The 22,861-nt window shown below is 37.5% G+C and overlaps 1 protein-coding gene across 18 annotated transcripts in view; it reads right to left on the bottom strand.

The window, feature by feature from the left end:
- LOC147349347 (uncharacterized) overlaps window positions 1–22,861 on the bottom strand; it is a 690,773-nt gene that overhangs the window by 70,933 nt on the left and 596,979 nt on the right. For 13 of the 18 annotated variants that reach the window (XR_015150389.1, XR_015150388.1, XR_015150386.1 and 10 more), the window contains one exon: window positions 10,037–10,161. The exons of the other annotated variants lie outside the window; for them this stretch is intronic. Coding sequence is in view for 1 of the 13 variants with exons in the window: in XM_086365239.1 (XP_086221365.1) it covers window positions 10,037–10,161 (125 nt within the window). In the remaining 12 variants the exon portion in view is untranslated. The remainder of the gene's footprint in view (window positions 1–10,036; window positions 10,162–22,861) is intronic. 18 annotated transcript variants of the gene reach the window in all.

Genomic DNA, 22,861 nt, shown 5'->3' with positions numbered 1-22,861 from the left:
CTATCAGTTTAGGCCACAATTAATTTAAAAATTTTACTTCCAATGTAAAGTGAGGGAATACAATAATCCCAATTTACTTTTTTAATAAAAAGCTTAAGTGGAAAGGGTCCTTTGGGAAGGCTCAGCCCAGGCCAAGGTAATTCTCATCATGAGGAAAGGCCCCTGTTTAAGATGCAGAATCACAGGACCGCATGTGTTTTCTTCCCAGAATGCTTCCTCTGAGCTGAAGCCAATTCCTTTATCTTTTTTTTTTTTTTTCCTTTTTGGTTTTGAAAAAAAGTAAAGATGAACTTGCAAACACCAGCAGTAACTGCCTTATAAAAGCAATTCTAAGGAGTCAGGAGGCTCTGCTGAAAGAATACTCTCCAAAAGTGAAAGGGACAGAGGAACGAAGGAGCAGGTCATGAAACAGAATGTATCAAACATGCAAAGCATCCAGAAAGGAGCAGGGATCTCCTTCCAGAAGCAGCAGGATAAGATGCACAAGGGACAGCGCTGGGAATCAGAGAAAAGGGGGCAGTAAGCAGAAGGTCATAGAAGGTTTGTTCAAAACAGTGGTCTGGATTAGAGAAAATCAACCTCAGGTCACAGAGGGCATCTGAAAAGGTACTGATTTAGCATGAGATTCTACTATCTGGGCTAACCATTAAGAGCAAACAAGGCCCTTCTCTGCACTATCAGAACTAGTGTAGCAGGTGGACTATTCTGGATCATGCTTAGGCACAGTGGAAAAAAGGATGTGTGTGTGTACTAAGTCGTTTCAATTGTGTCCAACTCTTTGCGATGCCATGGACTGTAGCCTACCAGGTTCCTCTGTCCATGGGATTCTCCAGGCAAGAATACTGGAGCGGGTTGCCATGCCCTCTTCCAGGGGATCTTCCTGAGCAGGGATCTAACCCATGAGTCTTATGTCTCCTGCATTGGTAGGTTGGTTCTTTACCACTAGCTCCACCTACGAAGCCTGGAGCAAGAGATGGGCATAGCTAAATCAATGAAAGTTAATTTAAGATGGAGGTACTGTCCTAGGAATAATTCCCCAATAACATTCTAATGCCCAAATCAGATTAATAAAATCTTTATTTGAACATTCTATGGCTGATAACAATCATATTTTTGTTTCTATGACAACACAGATTTGTTTCTCTTCCCACCCCTCAGCCTCTTCCCAGTCTCTTTCACTCTTTCTCTATGTATGGGCCATCTCAGTGTTCCCATGGGATCCATCTGTGGCCCTCTTTTTATCACACTTGTTCCTTTATATCTATACAAGCAATAAATAAATACTTCCAAATCACATCTCACCCCTCACTCCCCCATCACTTTCTGAAAATTCTAGTTACATAACCAGCTGTCTGCCAGAAATCTTCACCTGCATTTCCTAAAGGCACTCAAAATTAAACACCATCATATCCAAAGCTAAACTGATACTCTTTAGCCTTACCCCCTATTCCTCCTGGGCAAATTGTCTTTCTTCTTTACTACTCTTCACATTTTCATATTAACATCTGCTAAAGAGTGAACTGTGCCCTAAAAATTCATATGTTGAACCTCTAACTCCAAAGTGATGGTATTTGGAGGTGGAGCCTTTGGGAGATAATTAGGGTTAGATGAGGTCATGACGGTATGGCCCTAGTAGTGGGTTTAATGCCTTTAAAAGAGATTTCAAGGAGTTTGGTCTCTCTCTTTCTCTCTCTCTCTCCTTCAGGTAAACAAAAGAAAATGTCACGTGAGCCTGTAGCAGCCACTGAAAAGCCAAGAGAAGAGACCTCAGAAAGAATCCTACCTTGCCGGCACCTTGCTCTTGGACTTCGCAGCAGAAGACTAATCTATCATTTAACGAACCACCCAAGACAGAGATCAAACATTAATTCCAGGCCCTTTCTTCTCACCTGCTTTCCATATTTTAATCAACTGTGGCATTCTCATTCACTGTCATTTCTCTTGTCCTTTCTCTAATTCGACTGTCTCTCTTCTAATGCAGGACATACCATATCACATCCGGATAATTTCAATAGCCTCATTCTTGATCACTGTGCTTTAGACTGGTCACCTCCTTAACATGCCCATCTCTGCAACTATCACTCCTTCATGATGGTACCATAATGATCCTTCCAAAATGCAAAACTGACCCTGCCATGTACCTGTTTAATATTCTAATGTGTTATCAATAACTTTAGGGTAAAAATCTGAGAAATTTAGTATTTTTTAAAAGAAAAATCTTCAATGTCTGATTGAACAAGCAGAACCAAGCAGAACCCTGGTTGGGGGTGGGGGCTTTCCCAGGTTCCCCATCTATTGTTTGCAAGAACTGAAGTCTCTTAAACCTTCTCTCTGAATTGCAAAGGGTAGATTCAAAGGGTTACTGCTTAGGGAGGTGAAGGAATGCAGAAACAAAGGAAATGTAGTTAAGAAACAATAGTTTACCAATAAAGCAGAGCCCTAGTTCCCCCTCAAGGAATATACATAGTATATATCTTTGAGTTCTTCTAAAGGAACTAAGGCCCCCATCCAGGAGGCAGGATGATAGCTTCAGGCTGAGCACAAGGTCCCTGGAACATCACCCTCCCTGCAGCCCTAACCCCAACTTCTCCCTTTGAAAAATCTTCCTTAAATAAATAAACAATCTCCCTTAAAAACCATTAGGGAGTTTGAGTATTTTGAGCACAAGTCACATGCTTTCCTTGCTAGGCCCTGCAATAAACTTTTCTCTGCTCCAAATGCCAGTGTTTCAGTTTGCTTGGCCTTACTGCATGTCAGACACAGAAACGTAGGTTAGACAACATGATCACCACTTATTTTCCAATTTTATCCCCTGACACAATGTCTCATAATACCAGATTACTTGTGCTTCTGCAAACACATCATGTTCTTTAATATTTTGCTGACTACTTACGTTGCTCCCTTCACTTCAAATGCTGTCCTCCCCAAAATTATCCTGACAAATTTCTATTTATTCTTCAAAATGCAGCTCAAGTGTCAATTTCTCTTTAAAGCATTTTTCTAATTCTTACTTTTTCTCACTATACTTTTCCACTTTTACAAAACTTCATTTCCAGCAAGTATTTCCCTATATTGGATTTTTTTTTTGTTTTTTTTTTTGAGAATCATCTATAAAGTTGTATTAATTGTAATTAGTTTAGCATGATATCTTTAGTATTCCATTTTTTTATTTTTTAATTTTTATTATTATTATTTTTTACTTTACAATATTGTGTTGGTTTTGCCATACATCAACATGCATCCGCCACGGGTGTACACGTGTTCCCCATCCTGAACCCCCCTCCCACCTCCCTCCCCATATCATCCCTCTGGGTCATCCCAGTGCAGCAGCCCTAAGCTTCCTGTATCCTGCATCAAACCTGGACTGGCGATTCATTTCTTATATGATATTATACATGTTTTAATGCCATTCTCCCAAATCATTCCCCCCTCCCCCACAGAGTCCAAAAGACTGTTCTATACATCTGTGTCTCTTTTGCTGTCTCGCATACAGAGTTGTTGTTACCATCTTTCTAAATTCCATATATATGCATTAGTATACTGTATTGGTGTTTTTCCTTCTGGCTTACTTCACTCTGTATAATAGGCTCCAGTTTCATCCACCTCATTAGAACTGATTCAAATGTATTCTTTTTAATGGCTGAGTAATACTCCATTGTGTATATGTACCACAGCTTTCTTATCCATTCATCTGCTGATGGACATCTAGGCTGCTTCCATGTCCTGGCTATTATAAACAGTGCTGCGATGAACACTGGGGTACACGTGTCTGGTTCAATTCTGGTTTCTTCGGTGTGTATGCTCAGCAAGGGGATTACTGGGTCGTACGGCAATAAACTTTAATGGATGCTTTCCAAAAGTTTTGATTTGTAAATATTTTATTGTTGCCAAGTTTAAAATATGTAATTTTATTATGGTTTCCTCTTTAGTTCATTGCTTTTTAGAAGAACACTTTTAATTTTTAAACATAAAAATGCTATCACCTTTGAATTGTTGATTCCAAATTTAATTAAATTGTAATAAATATGTCCTGTATATTATTTACTCTTTGAAATATGCTAAGACTTCTTTTTCTGAGCTACTAATTGGTGAAATTTGTAAATATTTTATGTGAGCTTCAAAATGTTTTTATGTCCTATTGAGTCAATAAAAAATTATTAGTTTAAGTTCACTGATGCTATTTTATATACTTGATTTATAAGTTTCTGATAGAAATGTGTTAAACTCTCCTTTTAGTTTCAATAGAATTGACTTTGTACTTTTTTTGAGGCAGTATTATTAGGTGTGTGCAAACTTGTGATATTGATATCCTGGGAACTGTTTCTTTTATTATGTGATATCTTATTTTTTTTTTTTTTCTATTAATGCCTTTATACCTTGGTGCATTTTGCAGTAAAATTTGAGTATTTTTTTCTGATATGTTTGTTTTTTCAATCTCAGTGCATATGTTGTCTATTTTTTTCTGATTAGTATATTATGGTATATGTTAACTCTTAATTTTCAAATCTTGTGTATGAAGAATAATTGGAAGCAGATACCTGGTAACATTTTTTACCTTTGAATAGGAAAATTTTTTCCATTCCCATTTCTTTTTTACTGCACTGTGATTTACTCATATATACTCAATGGTTTCAGGATGTAGCCTGTACCACAGCACAAAAACTGATTGTGCACATCTCTCTGCTTTCAGTGACATCACAGTCGTACTGGAAATAGGCTATGGCAGCATGGTAGAATTATTTACACCATAGAAATTCACAAATTCCACAAACCAGGGCCTTTTATTCTTCCAAAGAAAACAGCTGTTAAACATATTTTAGCATACCACTAGCAGAAGGAAATGGCAACCCAGTCCAGTATTCTTGCCTGGAGAATCCCAGGGATGGAGGAACCTGGTGGGCTGCCATCCATGAGGTCACACAGAGTCAGACACGACTGAAGTGACTTGGCAGCAACAGCAGCAGCAGCATACCATTGGACATATTTGTTATGACTATCATTGTATTTTGTGTTTTTTATATACCATTCTTTTTCTGCTTCTTTTTACTTTTGCCTCTGTTCAATTGAGAAGAGTTTTCAATATTTCCTTTGAAGGCATTTTGTTTTGCCTCTCTAGATTGGATGTTCATTATTTTTAAATTCATTTTTAATGGAAGTTTTTAATCATGTATGGGTATCGATGCTGTTGTTTTGGTATTTGGTTTCTGATTTTTGCCTGCCCTCTTTCATATCTGTCCACATCCAGAAATCCTGTGGTTGCCTCCAATCTGATGTGTCATGCCTATAGTTCATAACCAGATCTTAAAAGATTTTCAGAGTTCCTTACTTGCAATGATATTTATGTTATCACAGGTGAGATTTGAAAGGAAGGGAAAATACATGCATGCTCAGTATTGTCCAGCTCTTTCCGGCCCCATGGACTGTAGCCCTCTAGGCTCCTCTGTCCATGGAATTTTCCAGGCAAGAATACTAGCGTGGGTTGCCATTTCCTACTCTAGGGGATCTTCCCAACCCAGAGGACGAACTCGCTTCTCTCTTGTGTCTCTAGGTGTATTCTTTACCACTGGGCCAACAAGTGAGATTACTTGCTTATTATGCCACTTGACGGAGGAAATATTTTTAAATAAGTGTTTTTTCTGACCAGAAACTAATACATATTCATTGCCAAACTCTAGAAACATATTAAGAAGAAACAAAAGCCCAAATCCCACCCTACAGATTTAGCTACTTCTAACTATATTTTTATAAATTTATAATTATACCCTATTGTTTAATTTTGTGTCTGGTGTTTCAACTTCTATCACTCTATAAATATTATTCAACATATCTCATCTTTTTTGAAAAATAATTTTAAGTTATGTATAACATTATCAGATAGAAACACCATAATTTAAAAAGCCATTTCACCATTGCCGAATATTTGGGACACTTTGTTTTTTGTTTGCCTACTAAAAAATGTTGTCAGCTATAGTGCTGACTTATATATCTTTAGAAATTATTTTTTCCAGTAAAATAACTATTTCAAGAATGTGACCTTTTTAGAGAGTATATTTTCATATTTCCCCAGTGAAAAATTATATTAATATATACTCCTATCAATACTATAGGCATATGCCAAGACCAATATATTTTATAATTTATCTCCAATACTACTGAATTCAAGATTGTTCATCCTATCCTATTATTTCTTCTTATGTGGCTTAGAAGAGGCAATGTAAAGAAACTTGAGTTGCTCAGTAAATGTATTAAAATATTAAAATGGTTAGGTAGATATTCTTTGGATTTTATCTTAAAGAAAATTAATTCCTCCAACTCTTACTCTCTGTCTTCTCCTATAAGATGTAAAGAAACATATTAGATAATATTAGAGGGAAGGTGAATGTACACCATTTCCTAAGAGCTAGGAACACTGGATACCACATTTTATTTATAGCTTTTTTTTTCCTGCTTTCCCCTCAGGGAGTATATGGACTGCTGTCTATCAAAACCAAGCATTTCCTAGACCTGTGGACATATCAATATACCATGTCAAATACTATAATGGATATTTTTATCTCTATAACAATAAGAAGAGTTAATAATATAAATAACTATTATCTGATTTTTTAATCAAGGATTTTAACAAAAATGAGACATTCTTTTTTTCCCTTACATATACTCTCCTTTTTTTCTACAAACAAAGTGAAATCTTAAATAATTTATCCTGGGCAATTTTCCATACTACTACAGTAAACTCAGTGTCCCTCTTCTGTTTTCAGTGTAAATAGTAATCTTCGTCATTTCATTGTCCTCTGAGCCATTTTAAGACTATCTGTGTATAGTTGCTAGATTAATCATTTGTATTAACCTGACTCAGTGAAAAAATTTATTTAGCTCAATTGTATTTCATAGACTGGACACATTTTTTCATTTGTTTTAGAACAGTGTAATGACATTAAATCTTCCTTAGATATTTACTTTCAAGATTAAGAGATGCAAATCACCCTATGTTTCTTTAAAATCTTATTAACAAACTCTTTATATCTTCTCCTGTTTCTGTTTTGAGTTATTTAAACATTGTCACCAAAAATGTTTGGTATGAAACATAAACTTGACCAATATATTACAATGAGTATCTGACTAGCTCTGAATATAACAGAATCATTGCTTTCTGCAAAAAGCTAGTAAAAAAATAAATTAATAAAATGTGCATTTTTTGAAATTTGCACTATTAATAAAAGAAAAATGTCATACCATAGACTTCAGTAATCAATCTCCTTCTACATTAAAGATTAAAAAAAATAAGTTAAGAAAAATATGGTACAACGGTTCACTATTAAGAATGCAATGAAGATGTTAATGCATATATGCAGATTTTTATAATATATTTAATATTTATAGAACTCATAGCATGAAAGTTGTTCACTAAGTCTGGGCCTGTCTGTTTCCTTGGTAAGGAAAAATTGAAGAGATCATTTTTTTCTTCCATTTCCATGAAATTCCTCCTCACCACAACAAAATAGACAAACAAAGACACAAATGTTTCTTGATTACTTGTTTGGTTGGAAGAGAAGGGCTCTAGGGTGTTCAAGAATGTCCTAAGTAAAAGACGCTACTATGAGATGAAAAGAGTAACTTCTTTATGAAAATATTAATAGCTCAAAAGGAAGATTATATAATTACTAGGAATAAGATTCACTTCCCCAGAAAGATTTCTGTTTTGATTTTGGTTTTTAAGAAAAGACATTCATTAACTTTGTAAGAGATACTTCATGGTCTTTATAGGACACCTGTCATTATGTTTCTATGAATGCATGATTTCTAAAAATAATTTATTGCTTCCATATCTATGCAGAGTATATCATGTGAAATGCCAGGCTGGATGAATCTCAAGCTGGAATCAAGATTGTCAGGAGAAATATCAACAACCTCACTGTAATGATAGAAAGCAAAGAGGAACTAAAGAGCCTCTTGGTGAGAGTGAAAGAGGAGAGTGAAAAAGGTGGCTGAAAACTCGACATTCAGAAAACTAAGATCATGGCATCCAGTCCCATCACTTCATGGCAAATAGATGGGGAAAAAGTAGAAACAGTGGCAGATTTCATTTTCTTGGGCTCCAAAATTACTGTGGACCATGACTGTAGCCATGAAATTAAAAGACGCTTGTTCCTTGGAAGTAAAGCTATGACAAATCTAGACTGTGTATTAAAAAGCAGAGACATCACTTTGCTGACAAAAGTCCATATAGTCATAGCTATGGTTTTTCCAGTAGTCATAGATGGATATGAGAGTTGGACAATAAAGAAGGCTGAGAGTCAAAGAACAGAAGCTTTCAAATTATGGTGCTGGAGAACACTCCTGAGAGTCCCTTGGACAGCAAGGAGATCAAACCAGTCAATCCTAAAGGAAATCAACCTTGAATATTCATTGGAAGTACTGATGCTGAAGCTCGAATACTCTGGCCACCTGATGCAAAGAGCTGACTCATTGAAAAAGATCGTTATACTCGGAAAGATTGAGGGCAGGAAGAGAAGGGGGCGACAGAGGATGAGATGGTTGGATGGCATCATTGACTCAATGGACATGAGTTTGAGCAAGTTCTAGGAGATCATGAAGGACAGTAAGCCTAGCCTGCTGCAGTTCATGGGGTCACAAAGAACTGGACACGACTCAGTGAGGGAACAATGAACAACCATAGTTAGTCAACCTCAGACTTCATCTATTTTCAGATTTAAAGTATGTTCATTCACTTTCAAATTATAAAGACGGTGAGGAAATATTTCAGTTCACTTCAGTCGCTCAGTCATGTCCGACTCTTTGCGACCCCATGGACTGCAGCACATCAGGCTTCCCTGTCCATCACCAACTCCTGGAGCTTGCTCAAACTCGTGTCCATCCAGTTGGTGATGCCATCCAACCACCTCATCCTCTGTCATCCCCTTCTCTTCCTGTCTTCAATCTTTCCCAGCATCAGGGGCTTTTCCAATGAGTGAGTTCTTCACATCAGGTGGCCAAAGTATTGAAACTTCAGCATCTCTCTTTAAAAAAAGAACCTACCTCCTATGTGCTAGTTTAGCACAAATATGAACATTTTAACACTTATGATAAGAGTACCATCTTGTCATAAGCAAAGCAGGCAAATGAGCTTGCATTTAAGGCTTTAACTTCTTCCTGGGTTGTCAAAACCTCAGCAGGAACTGTTCTCCTCTAATTCTGTCAAGGAAAAGCCTAGCTACTCCAAAAGCTACCCTCTTGTTTTCACCTTTTATATGACAGTCAGGAAAGCACATGGCCAAATCATTACAACTTGCCACAATCTTCACAGCCTCTACCCTTCTTGGGACCTATCTTGCATATTAACATTTACAGATTGAGAGATAATAGTGGAAGAGAAGAATAAAGGGTAGGATACCAGATGGACTGAAGCCATTGTTTTTCACTAGAGTACAAATTAGGATGACAGACCAAAGATTAGGCACCATTAATTTTAGGTGGCCTCCATCAACACACTCAAAACCCACATTTCCAGACATGAGTGGAGAGCTGGAAAATTCCACATTGGCCCTCTCCACATGCCTGGAAAGCAAATGCTACTTCTGCATGTCTTACTTTCACACTTTACTGCTGATTCTTTTTTTTTTTTAATTCTATATTATAGCAGGAAATAACAAATGAATAAACAAACTACTTCACCCAAACAGGCCAAAGGGCCCTTATTGGGAACAACGTCAATGCCATATTCTCTACTATCCTCAACTCTTTGTCAGCTGAGACCTGTCAGACATGGCCTCAAACATAGTCTGAGTTGATGGGCCTAATTAAAAAAGCTAAATTTTTACAATGTTCTCATGTTTACTCACAGCGAGACTTCATATTATCATGAAATCCCTATTCAATTTGTGTTGCTTTTCTCAGCCTTTACATTTCCTTAAAGGAACTCTTTTAATGTTCAAAATCACAGTTAGAGAGCAGGATATAGCCTGCTATAGCTTTGATTCCCCAAGGGACATGAAATGGGTCTTCTGATTAATGTTTTGTTTGGGTGTATATCACTTACCCGGAGCAGAAAGGCTTGTTGCGGAACTGAAATGCCTTTGATGTAGACTGTTTACTGTCATGTTTATACTCTCCTGGGAGAAGTGGGTCTGCTGCTGATGGTTGCCTTGTGCACCAGGGAGAGACCTGTTAATCAGGCATCAGGATCAGTCTTACTGCTAAGTTTTTGTTAGACTGTAAGTTGGTAGGACAATTGTCAGCAACATGCATTTGTATGAATCTGTTGCCTGACACCCCAAAATAAGTACCTCTATTTTGGCAAGAAAAAAACAAAAAAAGGTGGAAATTGAAAAAAAACGTAACACCCAGAAACAGAGAACAGAACTCTCAAAATTAAATCTACGTGAGAAGATATTGCTGAAGGAGACAAAGATCAACTGAAACGATATGGGGAAACTAGCTGACAAAGAAGATGAATGTTGACCAAGAATCCCTGATGTTCCATGAAAATGTACCATAATAATCAAAAAACAGAAATACACTAATTCACGTGTTAATATCTAAGCTTGAACAGGATGGGACATAGGAAGTTTTGCAGCCGGAATTCGGAGCGCCAACATCACTATCATTCAGATACTTGACCTGAATGAAATATTACGTAATTCTTATTTATTTCAAAAAAAATGTATCAAATACCTCACTTTTTAAAGAAAGATTTTATGAGTTTTGTGGATCTGGTTCTGACTTGATCTGCTTTGTTTATTTATGGGATTAGAAATAGTCCATGGTTAAAACATTGAATCCATTTTGGATTTTATTTTACTTTGGTTTCAAAAAGTCTTTCAGGCTGATCCCATTTAGAGTTCAAGTTTTTTCTAGGTGAAGTATTGCTCCAATATACTGTTTCCAAATTGGTGCAGAGCATATCCTGCAAGGATTCTGCAAGGACCTAACACACGACTCTGAATGTGACAACTGAACCTTTTAGTTATATTCCATTAGGTTAAGTTCATAAAGTTTGATCAGCAATAGTTTACTATCAGTCAGGTACAGTAATACTGAAATGGGTCAGGAATGCTGTGTTCTAAGGTACCTAATACACATTAAGGGTGGTTACTATTTTAATAAATGAAGGAGAAAGTGACAAGTATTAGTGAGAATATAGGCAAATTGGAATTCTTGTGCACTGATGATGGGACTATGGAATGCTGTAGCCACTATGGAAAATAATTAAATAATTAAGAATAGAACTACCATATGATTCAGTAATTCCACTTCTGGGTATATACCCAAAAGAATTGAAAGCAAAGACTTGAAGAGATATTGGTATACCCTTGGGAATACCAGACCACCTGATCTGCCTCTTGAGAAATTTGTATGCAGGTAAGAAGCAACAGTTAGAACTGGACATGGAACAACAGACTGGTTCCAAATAGGAAAAGGAGTACGTCAAGGCTGTATATTGTCACCCTGTTTATTTAACTTATATGCAGAGTACATCATGAGAAACGCTGGACTGGAAGAAACACAAGCTGGAATCAAGATTGCCGGGAGAAATATCAATAACCTCAGATATGCAGATGACACCACCCTTTATGGCAGAAAGTGAAGAGGAACTCAAAAGCCTCTTGATGAAAGTGAAAGTGGAGAGTGAAAAAGTTGGCTTAAAGCTCAACATTCAGAAAATGAAGATCATGGCATCTGGTCCCATCACTTCATGGGAAATAGATGGACAAACAGTGGAAACAGTGTCAGACTTTATTTTTTTGAGTTCCAAAATCACTACAGATGGTGACTGCAGCCATGAAATTAAAAGATGCTTGCTCCTTGGAAGGAAAGTTATGACCAACCTAGATAGCATACTCAAAAGCAGAGACATTACTTTGCCAACAAAGGTTCGTCTAGTCAAGGCTATGGTTTTTTCCAACGATCATGTATGGGTGTGAGAGTTGGACTGTGAAGAAGGCTGAGCACCGAAGAATTGATGCTTTTTAACTGTGGTGTTGGAGAAGACTCTTGAGAGTCCCTTGGACCGCAAGGAGATCCAACCAGTCCATTCTGAAGGAGATCAGCCCTGGGATTTCTTTGGAAGGAATGATGCTAAAGCTGAAACTCCAGTACTTTGGCCACTTCATGCGAAGAGTTGACTCATTGGAAAAGACTCTGATGGTGGGAGGGATTGGGGGCAAGAGGAGAAGGGGACGACAGAGGATGAGATGGCTGGATGGCATCACTGACTCGATGGACGTGAGTCTGAGTGAACTCCGGGAGTTGGTGATGGACAGGGAGGCCTGGCATGCTGTGATTCATGGGGTCGCAAAGAGTCGGACACGACTGAGCGACTGATCTGATCTGAAAAATGCTAAGAGCGCAAATTTTATGTTGTGGGTATTGTACTACAACTAAAATTGAAACAAATAAAATGCTCTTCTGGTATTATGGAAGAAATTTTAGTACCATATTTTATTTGCATTTATCATTATCTTAAAATACTAAGATAGCATAAAGAAAGGAATTTTCTGGGAAAATATTAAGGCTTTGTGTATTTGACTCAATCAACTGGTTACTTCATTTTAAAAAAAAGTAATTCATTTTTAACATCACAGATGGTGATGTCATGTAAAAAATACTTGATTAACTAGCTTTAATGAGCTATTTTAAATATTCAATCACACACTTATTTGTCAAAATATAAAAAAATACCACGTCTTCTAGTTATTGATGTAGGTTTTTCAACTCTCTTTGTAAAGAAGGGAGTAATAAAATTATTTTTAACAAGGCACTGCAAAGCAAAATCTCCTTAGGTACCATATCTCTGGGGTGAATTAAAGTTGTATTTCAAATACTCTGACCATGCATGTGAATACTGATGCATTGCCCTTTGTTGAAAATCTACTTGAATTTTAAACAAATTTATTGAGATGTAATTTGCATACTACCAATATTCAAGAACTGTAAGTGCACAATTTAATAATTTTTTAGTAAATGTAAACAGTTCTGCTGTCAACACTGCAACCTTGTTTTTGAATGTTTTCATCAAACCATAACTGTCCTTTGGGCCAATTTACAGACATTCTTCGCAGTCACCCTTAAGCCCAGGCAATTACTGTTCTTTCTTTATAGTTTGGCCTTATCTAGAAATTTCACATGAACAACATTTTCTAGAAATTTCACGGGAACAATATGTGTCTGGCTTCTTTCACTTAGTGCAATGATTTGAGGTCCATCTCTGTTGTAGCATGTATCAGCAAGTCATTTCTTTTTATTCCTACATAATATTGCATCATATGAACATACACACTGTTTATGAATTCACAAGCTGACGGGCACTTCGTGTTTGTACTTGTGGGCTATTATGAAGAACACAGTTATGGATATTTACATTCAGGTCTTTGAATGGACAAAAGTTTTCACTTTGGGTAGATAGTGGAATTGAGAGGAAAGGAACTTATGGGTCATGTGGTAAGTTTGTGTTTATTAAGAAACTACCAAACAGTCTTCTAAAATGTCAATACCATTTTACATTCTCATTTCAACATGCGACAGTTCCAGGTTCCCCAAGTTCCTTAATAACTCCTGGTATTGTCCAATTTCTTGATTATAGCTCTTCTAATGGCTGTGTAGCCATATCACACTGAAATATTTATTTGGATCTTCCTCATAGCTAATACCTCTTCATGGATCACAGCTTTGCTGGGGCAAAGGGGCTTATGTAACTTGAAGCTATGAGCCATGCTGTGCAGGGCCACTCAAGATAGACCAGTCATAGTGAAGAGTTCTGATAAAACGTGGTGCACTGGAGAAGGAAATGGCAATTCACTCCAGCTTTCTTGCCTAGAGAACACCATAAACAGTATGAAAAGGGAAAAAGATACGGTACTGGAAGATAAGTGCCTCAGGTCAGAAGGTGTCCAATATGTTACTGGGGAAGAGCAGGGAAAGGGCAATTACTAACAGCTCTACAAAAAATGAAGTTGTTGTGCCAAATGGAAATGACATTCAGCTGTGGATGTGTCTGGTGGTGAAAGTAAAGTCCCATGCTATAAAGAACAATACTGATATGACACTGAAAGATGAACTCCCCATGTCGGTCGGTGCCCAATATGCTACTGGAGAAGAGTGGAGAAACAGCTCCAGAAACAATGAAGAGACAGAGCCAAAGCAAAAACTATACCTGGTTGTGGATGTGACTGGTGATGGAAGTAAAGTCTGATGCTGTAAAGAAAAATATTGCATAGGAACCTGGAATGTTAGGTCAATAAATCAAGGTAAATTGGATGTGATCAAGCAAGAGATGGAAGACTGAACATCAACATTTTAGGAATCAGTGAACATAAATGAACAGGAATGGGAGAATTTAATTGAGGTGAACATATATTTAAATCTGTGGGCAAGAATCTCTTAGAAGAAATGGAGTAACCCTCATAATCAACAAGAGTCTGAAATGCAGTACTTGGGAACAATCTCAAAAATGACAGAATGGTCTCAGTTCATTTCCAAGGCAAACCATCCAATATCACAGTAATTGGAGTCTATTTCCCATCCACTGATGTTGAAGATGTTGAAGTTGATCAGTTCTATGAAGACCTACCTAAAACGCTTTCTAGAACTGACACCAAAAAAAAAAAAAAAGATGTCCTTTTCATCATAGGGGGTTGGAATGCAAAAGTAGGAAGTCAAGAAACACCTGGAATAACAGGCAAGTTTGGCCTGGGAGTACAAAACGAATCAGGGCCAAGGCTAACAGAGTTCTGTCAAAAGAACATGGTGGTGATAGCAAACACCCTTTTCCAACAAGCCAAGAGACAACTCTACACTTGGATATCACCATAAGGTCAATACCAAAAAAAGACTGCTTATATTCTTTGAAGCCAAAGATAGATAAGCTCTATACAGTCAGTATAAACAAGACCTGGAGCTACTGTGGCTCAGATCATAAGCTCCTTATTGCAAAATTCAGGCTTAAATTAAAAAGGAAGGGAAAACCATGAGACCATTCAGGCATGACCTAAATCAAATCCCTTGTGATTATTCAGTGAAGATGACAAACAGATTCAAGGGATTAGATCTGGTAGACAGAATGCCTGAAGAACTATGGACAGAGGTTAGTAACACTGTACAGGAGGCAGTGACCAAAAACATCCCAAAGAAAAAGAAATGTAAAAAGAAAAAAAAGAAGAAAAGAAAAAGAAATGCAAGAAGGCAAAGTAGTTGTCTGAGGAGCCCTTAAAAATAGCTGAGGAAAGAAGAGAAGTGAAAGGCAAAGGAGAAAGGGAAAGATACATTCAACTGAATGCAGGTTTCAGAGAACAGCAAGGAGAGATAAGAAGGCCTTCTTAAATGAACAATACAAAGAAATAAAGGAAAACAATAGAATGGGAAAGACTAGAGATCTCCTCAAGAAAATTTGAGATATCAAGGGAACATTTCAAGCAAGTATAAAGGACATTTCAAGAACAATAAAGGACAGAAGCTGCAAGGACCTAACAGAAGGAGAAGAGATTCAGAAGAAGTGGCAAGAATACACAGAAGAACAATACCATAAAGGTCTTAATGACCCAGATAACCACGATGGTGTGGTCACTCTCCTAGAAGCCAGATATCCTGGAGTGGAAGTTAGGTAAGCCATAGGAAACATTAGTACAAACAAACCTAGTGGAGGTGATGGAATTCCAACTGAGCTGGAAATCCTAAAATATGATGTGTTAAAGTGCTACACTCAATATGTCCACAAATTTGGAAAACTCAACAGTGGCCACAGGACTGGAAAAGGTCAGTTTTCATTTCAATCCCAAAGAAGGGGGATGCCAAAGAATGTTCAAACTACCATAAAATTGTGCTCATTTCCCATGCTAGCAAGCTAATGTTCAAAATCCTTCAAGCTAGGCTTTAGCAATATGTGAACCAAGAGCTCCCTTTTTTAAGCTGGGTTTAAAAAAGGCAAAAGAACCAGGGATCAAATTGCCAACATTCACTGGATCATGGAGAAAGCAAGGGAATTCCAGTAAAAACATCTATTTCTGCTTCACTGACTTTTGTGTGGATCACAATCAACTGTAGAAAATTCTTAGAGATGGAACCAGGCCACCTTACCTGTCTCCTGAGAAACCTGTACACCAGTCAAGAAACAACAGTTAGGACCAGACGATGAACAACTGACTGGCTCAAAATTGGGAAAGGAGTACGACAAGGCTGTGTATTGTCACCCTGCTTATTTAACTTCTAGGCAGAGCACATCATGTGAAATACTGAGCTGAATGAATCACAAGCTGGAATTGAGATTGCCAGGAGAAATAACAATAATCTCAGACATGCAGATGATATCACTCTAATGGCAGGAAGTGATGAGGAACTACAGAGTCTCTTGATGAGGGTGAAAGAGAAGAGTGTGAAAGCTAGCTTGAAACACAACATTCAAAAACATAAGATCATGGCATCTTGTCTCATCACTTCATGGTAAATAAAAGGGGGAAAAAGTGTAAGCGGTGACAGATTTTATTGTCTTGGGCTCCAAAATCATGGTGGATGGTGACTGCTGCTGCTGCTGCTGCTGCTAAGTCACTTCAGTTGCCATGAAATTAGAACATGCTTGCTTCTTGGGGAAAAAAAAAAGCTATGAAAAACCTAGACAGCACATTAAAAAGCAGAGACATCACTTTGATGACAAATGTCCATATAGTCAAAGCTACAGTTTTTCCGGTATATGTATAGATGTGAGAGTTGAACCACGAAGAAGGCTGAACTCTGAACAATCTATGCTTTTGAACTGTGGTATTGGAGAAGACTCTTGAGAGTTCCTTGGTTTGTTAGGAGAGCAAATTAGTCATTCCTAAAGAAAATCAGCCCTGAATATTCACTGGAAGGATTGATGCCAAAGCTCAAATATTTTGGCCATCTGAGGTGAAGAGCTGACTCATTGAAAAAAAACCCCGATGCTGGGAAAGACTGAAGGCAAAAGGAGAAGGGGCAACAGAGGATGAGATTGTTAGATAGCATCACTAACTCAATGGAGATGAATTTGAGCGACTCCAGGAGATAGGCGAGGAGAGAGGAGCCTGGTACGCTGCAGTCCATGGGGTCGCAAAGATTTGGACACAACTCAGTGACTGAACAACACAACGACCACACGGCTAACAGTGCTGAGCACTTCCCAAGGGCTTGTTAGCCTCTGTATATCTTCTCTGGTGAACTATTTTGCCACTTTTTAAATTGGGTTGTCTGTATTCATATTAATGAGCTGTAAGAGCTTCTATATATTTCAGATTATTAAGTATATTATTTTCAATTATTTTTCTCAGTCTACAGTTCACCATTTTGTTTTTAGTGGTGTCTTTTAAAGAGTAGAAGTTTTCCAGTTTTTTCTTTATGGAATGTGCCTTGTATATCATACCTAAGAAACCTTTGCCTTGTCTAAGATCGCAAAGAATTTTCTCCATTTTTCTCTGAAAATTTTATAATTTTAGCTTTTGTATTTATGTCTACAACATGTCTATTTGACTTTTATGTACAATAGGAAGCAAGGGTCTAAGTTATTTTTTTGCATATGAATATTTAATTGTCCTAGCATCGTTTGTTGAAAAGACTATATTCTTTCACCAATGAATTGCCTTGACATCTTTGTCAAAAATCAACTGACCATAATTTAAGGGTTTATGTCTGGATTTTGCATGCTATTTCACTGATGTATTTGTCTATTACTATGCCAACTGCACAGTTTTGATTACTGAATCTTTACAGTAAGCTTTGAAAGTGGATGGTATAAGTTCTATGTTCTTCTCCTTTTAAGGATTTCTTTGTTTCAGGACTTTTGTGTTGAATCCATAGACAAATTTGGGGAGAACAGCTATCTTAACCCTCCTACACTGTTAGTGGTAATGCAAACTGTAATGTGTAAATAACCACTATGGAGAACAATATCGAAGTTCCTTAAAAAACTAAAAAGAAAATGATTATGATCCTGCAAATCCACTCCTGTGCATATACCAAGAGAAAACCATAATTTGAAAAGATACATGCACCCCAATGTCCATTTCAGCACTATTTACAATATCCAGAACATGTAAGCAATCTAAATATCCATCAACAGAATTATGGATAAAAAGATGTGACACATTTATTTATGCAATGGAATATTACTCAGCCATAAAAAAGAATGAAATAAGCTTATTTGCAGCAACATGGACCTAGAGATTGCCATACTGAGTAAAGTAAGCCAGACAGAGAGCAACAAGTATCATATAATATCACTTATATGTGGAATCTATAAAATGTTACAAATAAGTCTATTTACAAAACAGAAATAGAGTCACAAATGTAGAAAATAACCTTATGGTCACTTGGGGAGAAAAGTAAAGGTAGGGATAAGTTGAGAGATTGGGATTAACATATACACACTACTATATATAAAATAGATAACTAATAAAAACCTACCGTATTATGATAAGAATTATTAATAAGAACTTACAGGGAACTCTTCTTAATACTGTGTAATGAGCTACATGGGAAAATCACTTAAAAAGAGTGGATATATGTACAACTGATTCATTTTGCTGTAGAGCAGAAACTAACACAACATCATAAATCAACTATATTCCAATAAAAATGTAAAGCAAAACAATATTGAGTCTTCCAATCTATGAATCTACAATGTCTCTCTATGGATCTTCTTTAATTTCTCTTAGCAATATTTTGTAGTTTGCAGTGCACAGGTCTTGCTCATCTTTTGTTAAATTTATTCTTAAATACTTTTTTATTTGAATATGAATAATATAGTTTTCTCAATTTGAAATTCATACTGTTCATTGCTAGTATACAGAAAAAGTATTGATTGTTTTATACACTAATCTTTCATCATATGAATCAAAAAATAAAAGCTTACTAGATCAAGGTCTTTTCCCCTTTTTGGTTCTTTTTTAAGGATCTTCTACTTTGAGGATTATGCTCTTTGAATAAAGAGTGTTCGTTATTTATTTGCATCTTGAATTTGCATCTTTCATTGCCATACCCTTAACTCCTTCAATCTGCCTTTTGCTCTGAACACTCAACAGCAATTGTCACAAGGATCTGTCCTTTGCCTTATGACTTTCAATAGCCTTAACTCTGGCCTAAATGATGCCGTAGAAAGAAAACTTTCTAAAGAACCAAAAGTCGGAAGTGAAAACTAGTGATACAAAAGACAAAAATCAGGAATCAAAATTCCATGAACTGGTAGAAAAACAAAAAGGAATAGCAAACACAAAGACAAAGATTTAGTTTCTGAAGACTAATTGCACAAGCGTCAGGGTGTGGATTCCAGCCTCTCTGCATTGCTTCTCTCCCCATTTTCATCTTCCCAAGCACCCCACCAGGGGGATTTATGTAATGCCTAGGTGCGAGTTCACATCCTCTCTCTCATTATGATGTTTAAGCTCTTCCATCAGATGATATTCACGGGTGTGTGTATTACAGCGCTTGTCATAGACTACACTCAACAAAGGAATCTTTATTTCAAACCAGCTGTTCTCTGAGTGCTCTCCTAACTCCTTCCTATGCTTTCTTACTAAAAATTGTAAGCTTCTGTCTGTGGAATCACAATTTTCCCTGACTGTTGAAGAAAACCAGGAAAAACATTGGTTCCTCCTCATTTTTCAATCCCATACCCAGTCATTTAGCCATCTTTTGGTATTAATCAGATCGGGCTGGTATAATACATTTCATAGACTGACTTAGATAACAAGCACTTATTTCTTACAGTTCTGGTGCTCAGATCGTCCAAGATGAAGGTACCAGCATATTGAATATCTACTAAGGGCCTTTTTTCTGTTCTTAACACGCCCATTCTCTCATTATGTGTTCTCTGTGTCACAGAGAACACAAACTCAGGGCTCTTTTCTCATAAAGACACTAATCTCATCTTGAGGATTTTTCCTTCATGACCTCAGCTAAACCTAATTACCTCCTGAAGGCCCACCTCCTAACAGCATCCCACTGAGGGCTAGAATTTCAACATATGACTTTTAAGGAGACATTTGGTCAAAAGCAAGTTATGTTAATTACTCTATCTCCAAAATCTTACCTTTTTAATTTCTGCTTCCACTACCCTGGCCAGGCTTATAGTACCTTATGCCTGTATTATCACAATAGTCTTTACTACTTACCTGAAACCAGTACATAGGCTTCATAGTTTTATATTGAAGAATAGGCAAGAATGAGCAGTTCAAGTTCTTTATGTCATCTTACTCGAGGTATTTATAAAGCACTGCAAAGTGTATTAAAAAGATAACAATGCAAATATGTGTTTTACCAGCTTTCTTTTCTGGAGGCATGAACTTGGCAGCCCACATTGATTTGAGATGTTCATTAGGTGAAAGAGGCCAAGGATGATGATGTAACTGTCATTTCTATCCCAGCCACATCTGCATCCAGAAGCAACTTACTTCATCACATAAACTCTTTCTGATACTCTAACATTTAAGCACAGGGCTCTGAAGTTCTTGCTGGGCTCTAAAGGAGTTGTTCCTACCCTGCCCTCAATTTTTTTCCCATTCACTCTTCAATTTACTCTAATCTAGCTTTTGTGCCCAGTGTTCTATCAGAACTCCACTTTTCATGTTCTTCAGTGAACTCCACATTGCTAAACCCTGTAACAGATCTCTGTCCTCATTTTGTCTGAGGTCCTTGCAGATTTTGGCACAACGTATCACTCCATCCCCCTTGATACACTGTCTTCATTCAGCTTCCAGGATATGGGTACCATTTACGTTTCATTTGCCCTTCAAGAGCCCCTCTTTTCTCCATTACTCCTTTTGGTGCAATGGGGCTGACCTGTATGGATAACATTGATAGATTGTGCCCCCTGCCTTCTAGCGGCATCTAGTGAGAAGGGAAGGATCAGAGGAGAATGAGGTCAAAGGATGTATGCTCTGGCCTCCTGTCTTCAAGGCTACCTTGAACTGGCTATGTGCCTTCTCTTACAGAATAGACTTTACAATAAACATTCCCCTGCTTGTCTCATCAAGTCCAGAGACTGTATTAGCACCTGGTCACCCCATTATCTCCAGATGCTTCCAAACACACACATTTGGAAACAATTCTGATTATTTCTCTCCACTTCCACTGGGACGATCCTATGCCAGGCCACATGACTCACATGGATGTTTGCAAGTCTCATAATTTATTTCAACCTGTACCTTCCCAACATCACTCATCATCTATCCTCAACACAGCAGTCCGAGTAACTCTTTTAAGATCTAAGGTAATACCACACATTAATCTGTTTGAAACTGTTTAGTGTGTTAAGTCATTCAGTCATGTCCAACTCTTTGTGGCCCCATGGACTGCAGCCCACCAGGCTCCTCTGTCCATGGGATTTTCCAGGCCACAATACTTGAGTGGGTTGCCATGCCCTCCTCCAGGGGATCTTCATGACCCAGGGATCGAACCCAGGTCGCTGGCATTGCAGGCAGATTCTTTACTGTTTGAGTTACCTACAAGGCCCTACATGGTCTGGCCCCTTTACTTTGGTGATCCTATCTCCTATTAGTGTCCCCTGGCTGGATCCATCCCAGACTCACTTCCCCAAGTGAATTTCTTGCTGTTTCTCCTCTGAGTTGTACTTCCCTTGCCCTAGGGCCACTGTGCTGACTGTTCTGCCTGAAGCACTCATCCCCCAGATTTCTGCAAGTCTTTGCTCACCTGATACTTTATTAACGAAGCCTATCCTACTTAACTTTTAAATGTACAACCCACTCTCTCCCCTTTATCGTCAATCCCCCCATTGAGCTCTATTTTTTCCCCCATATCTCTTATCACTTCTAAACTACTTGATTATCAAGCCATGTACTTAATATTATATTTACTGACTATAGTTTTGTTTCTCCTAGTTAGAAAGTAAGTTCCAGGAGGTCAGGAATCTTTGCCTACTACTCTGCCTGGTACACAATACAAGTGTGATAAGTAATTGTTGAGTGAACACCTAAGCCCTGGGGCAAACTCCTTTTATCCTTGCCTTTGGTTCAGGGCACAGGAGCATTTTCATTTAGGTCCTCTGGGGCTTTGCACTCTTCCTAGAGACTTTTTCATTCAAGCTTCCCACAACCTAATTTACTTTCACATTGGTATTACTCTTCCCTGCTCAGGAGCCTTCAAGTGATATAAAGTAAAGTAGTAATTGTTCAGTCACATCCAACACTTTGTGACCCCATGGACTGGAGCCCGCCAGGCTCCTCTGTCCTTGGAATTCTCCAGGCAAGAACATGGGATTGGGTTGCCATGCCCTTCTCCAGGTGATTTTCCTGATCCAGGGATTAAACCCTGGTCTCTTGCACTGCAGGCAGACTCTTTACTATTTGAGCTACCCAGGAGCCTTACTGACTTTTATATAATACTTCAGTCTGTATACCTGTGGCAGATTCATTTTGATATATGGCAAAACCAATACAATATTGTAAAGTTAAATAAAATTAAAAAAAAAAAAAAAAAAAAAGACTTCCATTCTGGTCAAATGGAAATCTCTCTCATTTTTACCAAAATACATTCTAACACTAGACAAAATATCACATTATACTTTTGTGGTATTTGTACTATATAGCCCTAGATAGGGTCTTTCCAACAAGCTTATAAGCTTTTTGACAATAGTCATACGATGCCATTTTTTTGTAATCTCCAATTGTCATATAGACAATGTCTAAACTATGCTGTCAAATTTAATTGGAAATTTAAAAATAATTAATAAATCCTTGATTCATCCACACTCAAAATATTTCTCTCAAATATAAGATGAAATTTTGCTAAATTTATACAGCTTATTAATATGAAACTCATAATATGCTTTTCTAATAAAGTTGATTTCATGCTTTGAAACATATTTTCTAAAATCTGCCAAACATTTCTTGAGGTGTGTACAAAG

The sequence above is a fragment of the Bos grunniens genome, chromosome 21 (genome assembly GCF_055505025.1).
Source record: "Bos grunniens cultivar Pamir isolate PY7600 chromosome 21, Bosgru_T2T1.0, whole genome shotgun sequence".
NCBI classification, from domain to species: Eukaryota; Metazoa; Chordata; class Mammalia; order Artiodactyla; family Bovidae; genus Bos; species Bos grunniens.
This window is presented reverse-complemented; position numbering and strand designations above follow the sequence as displayed.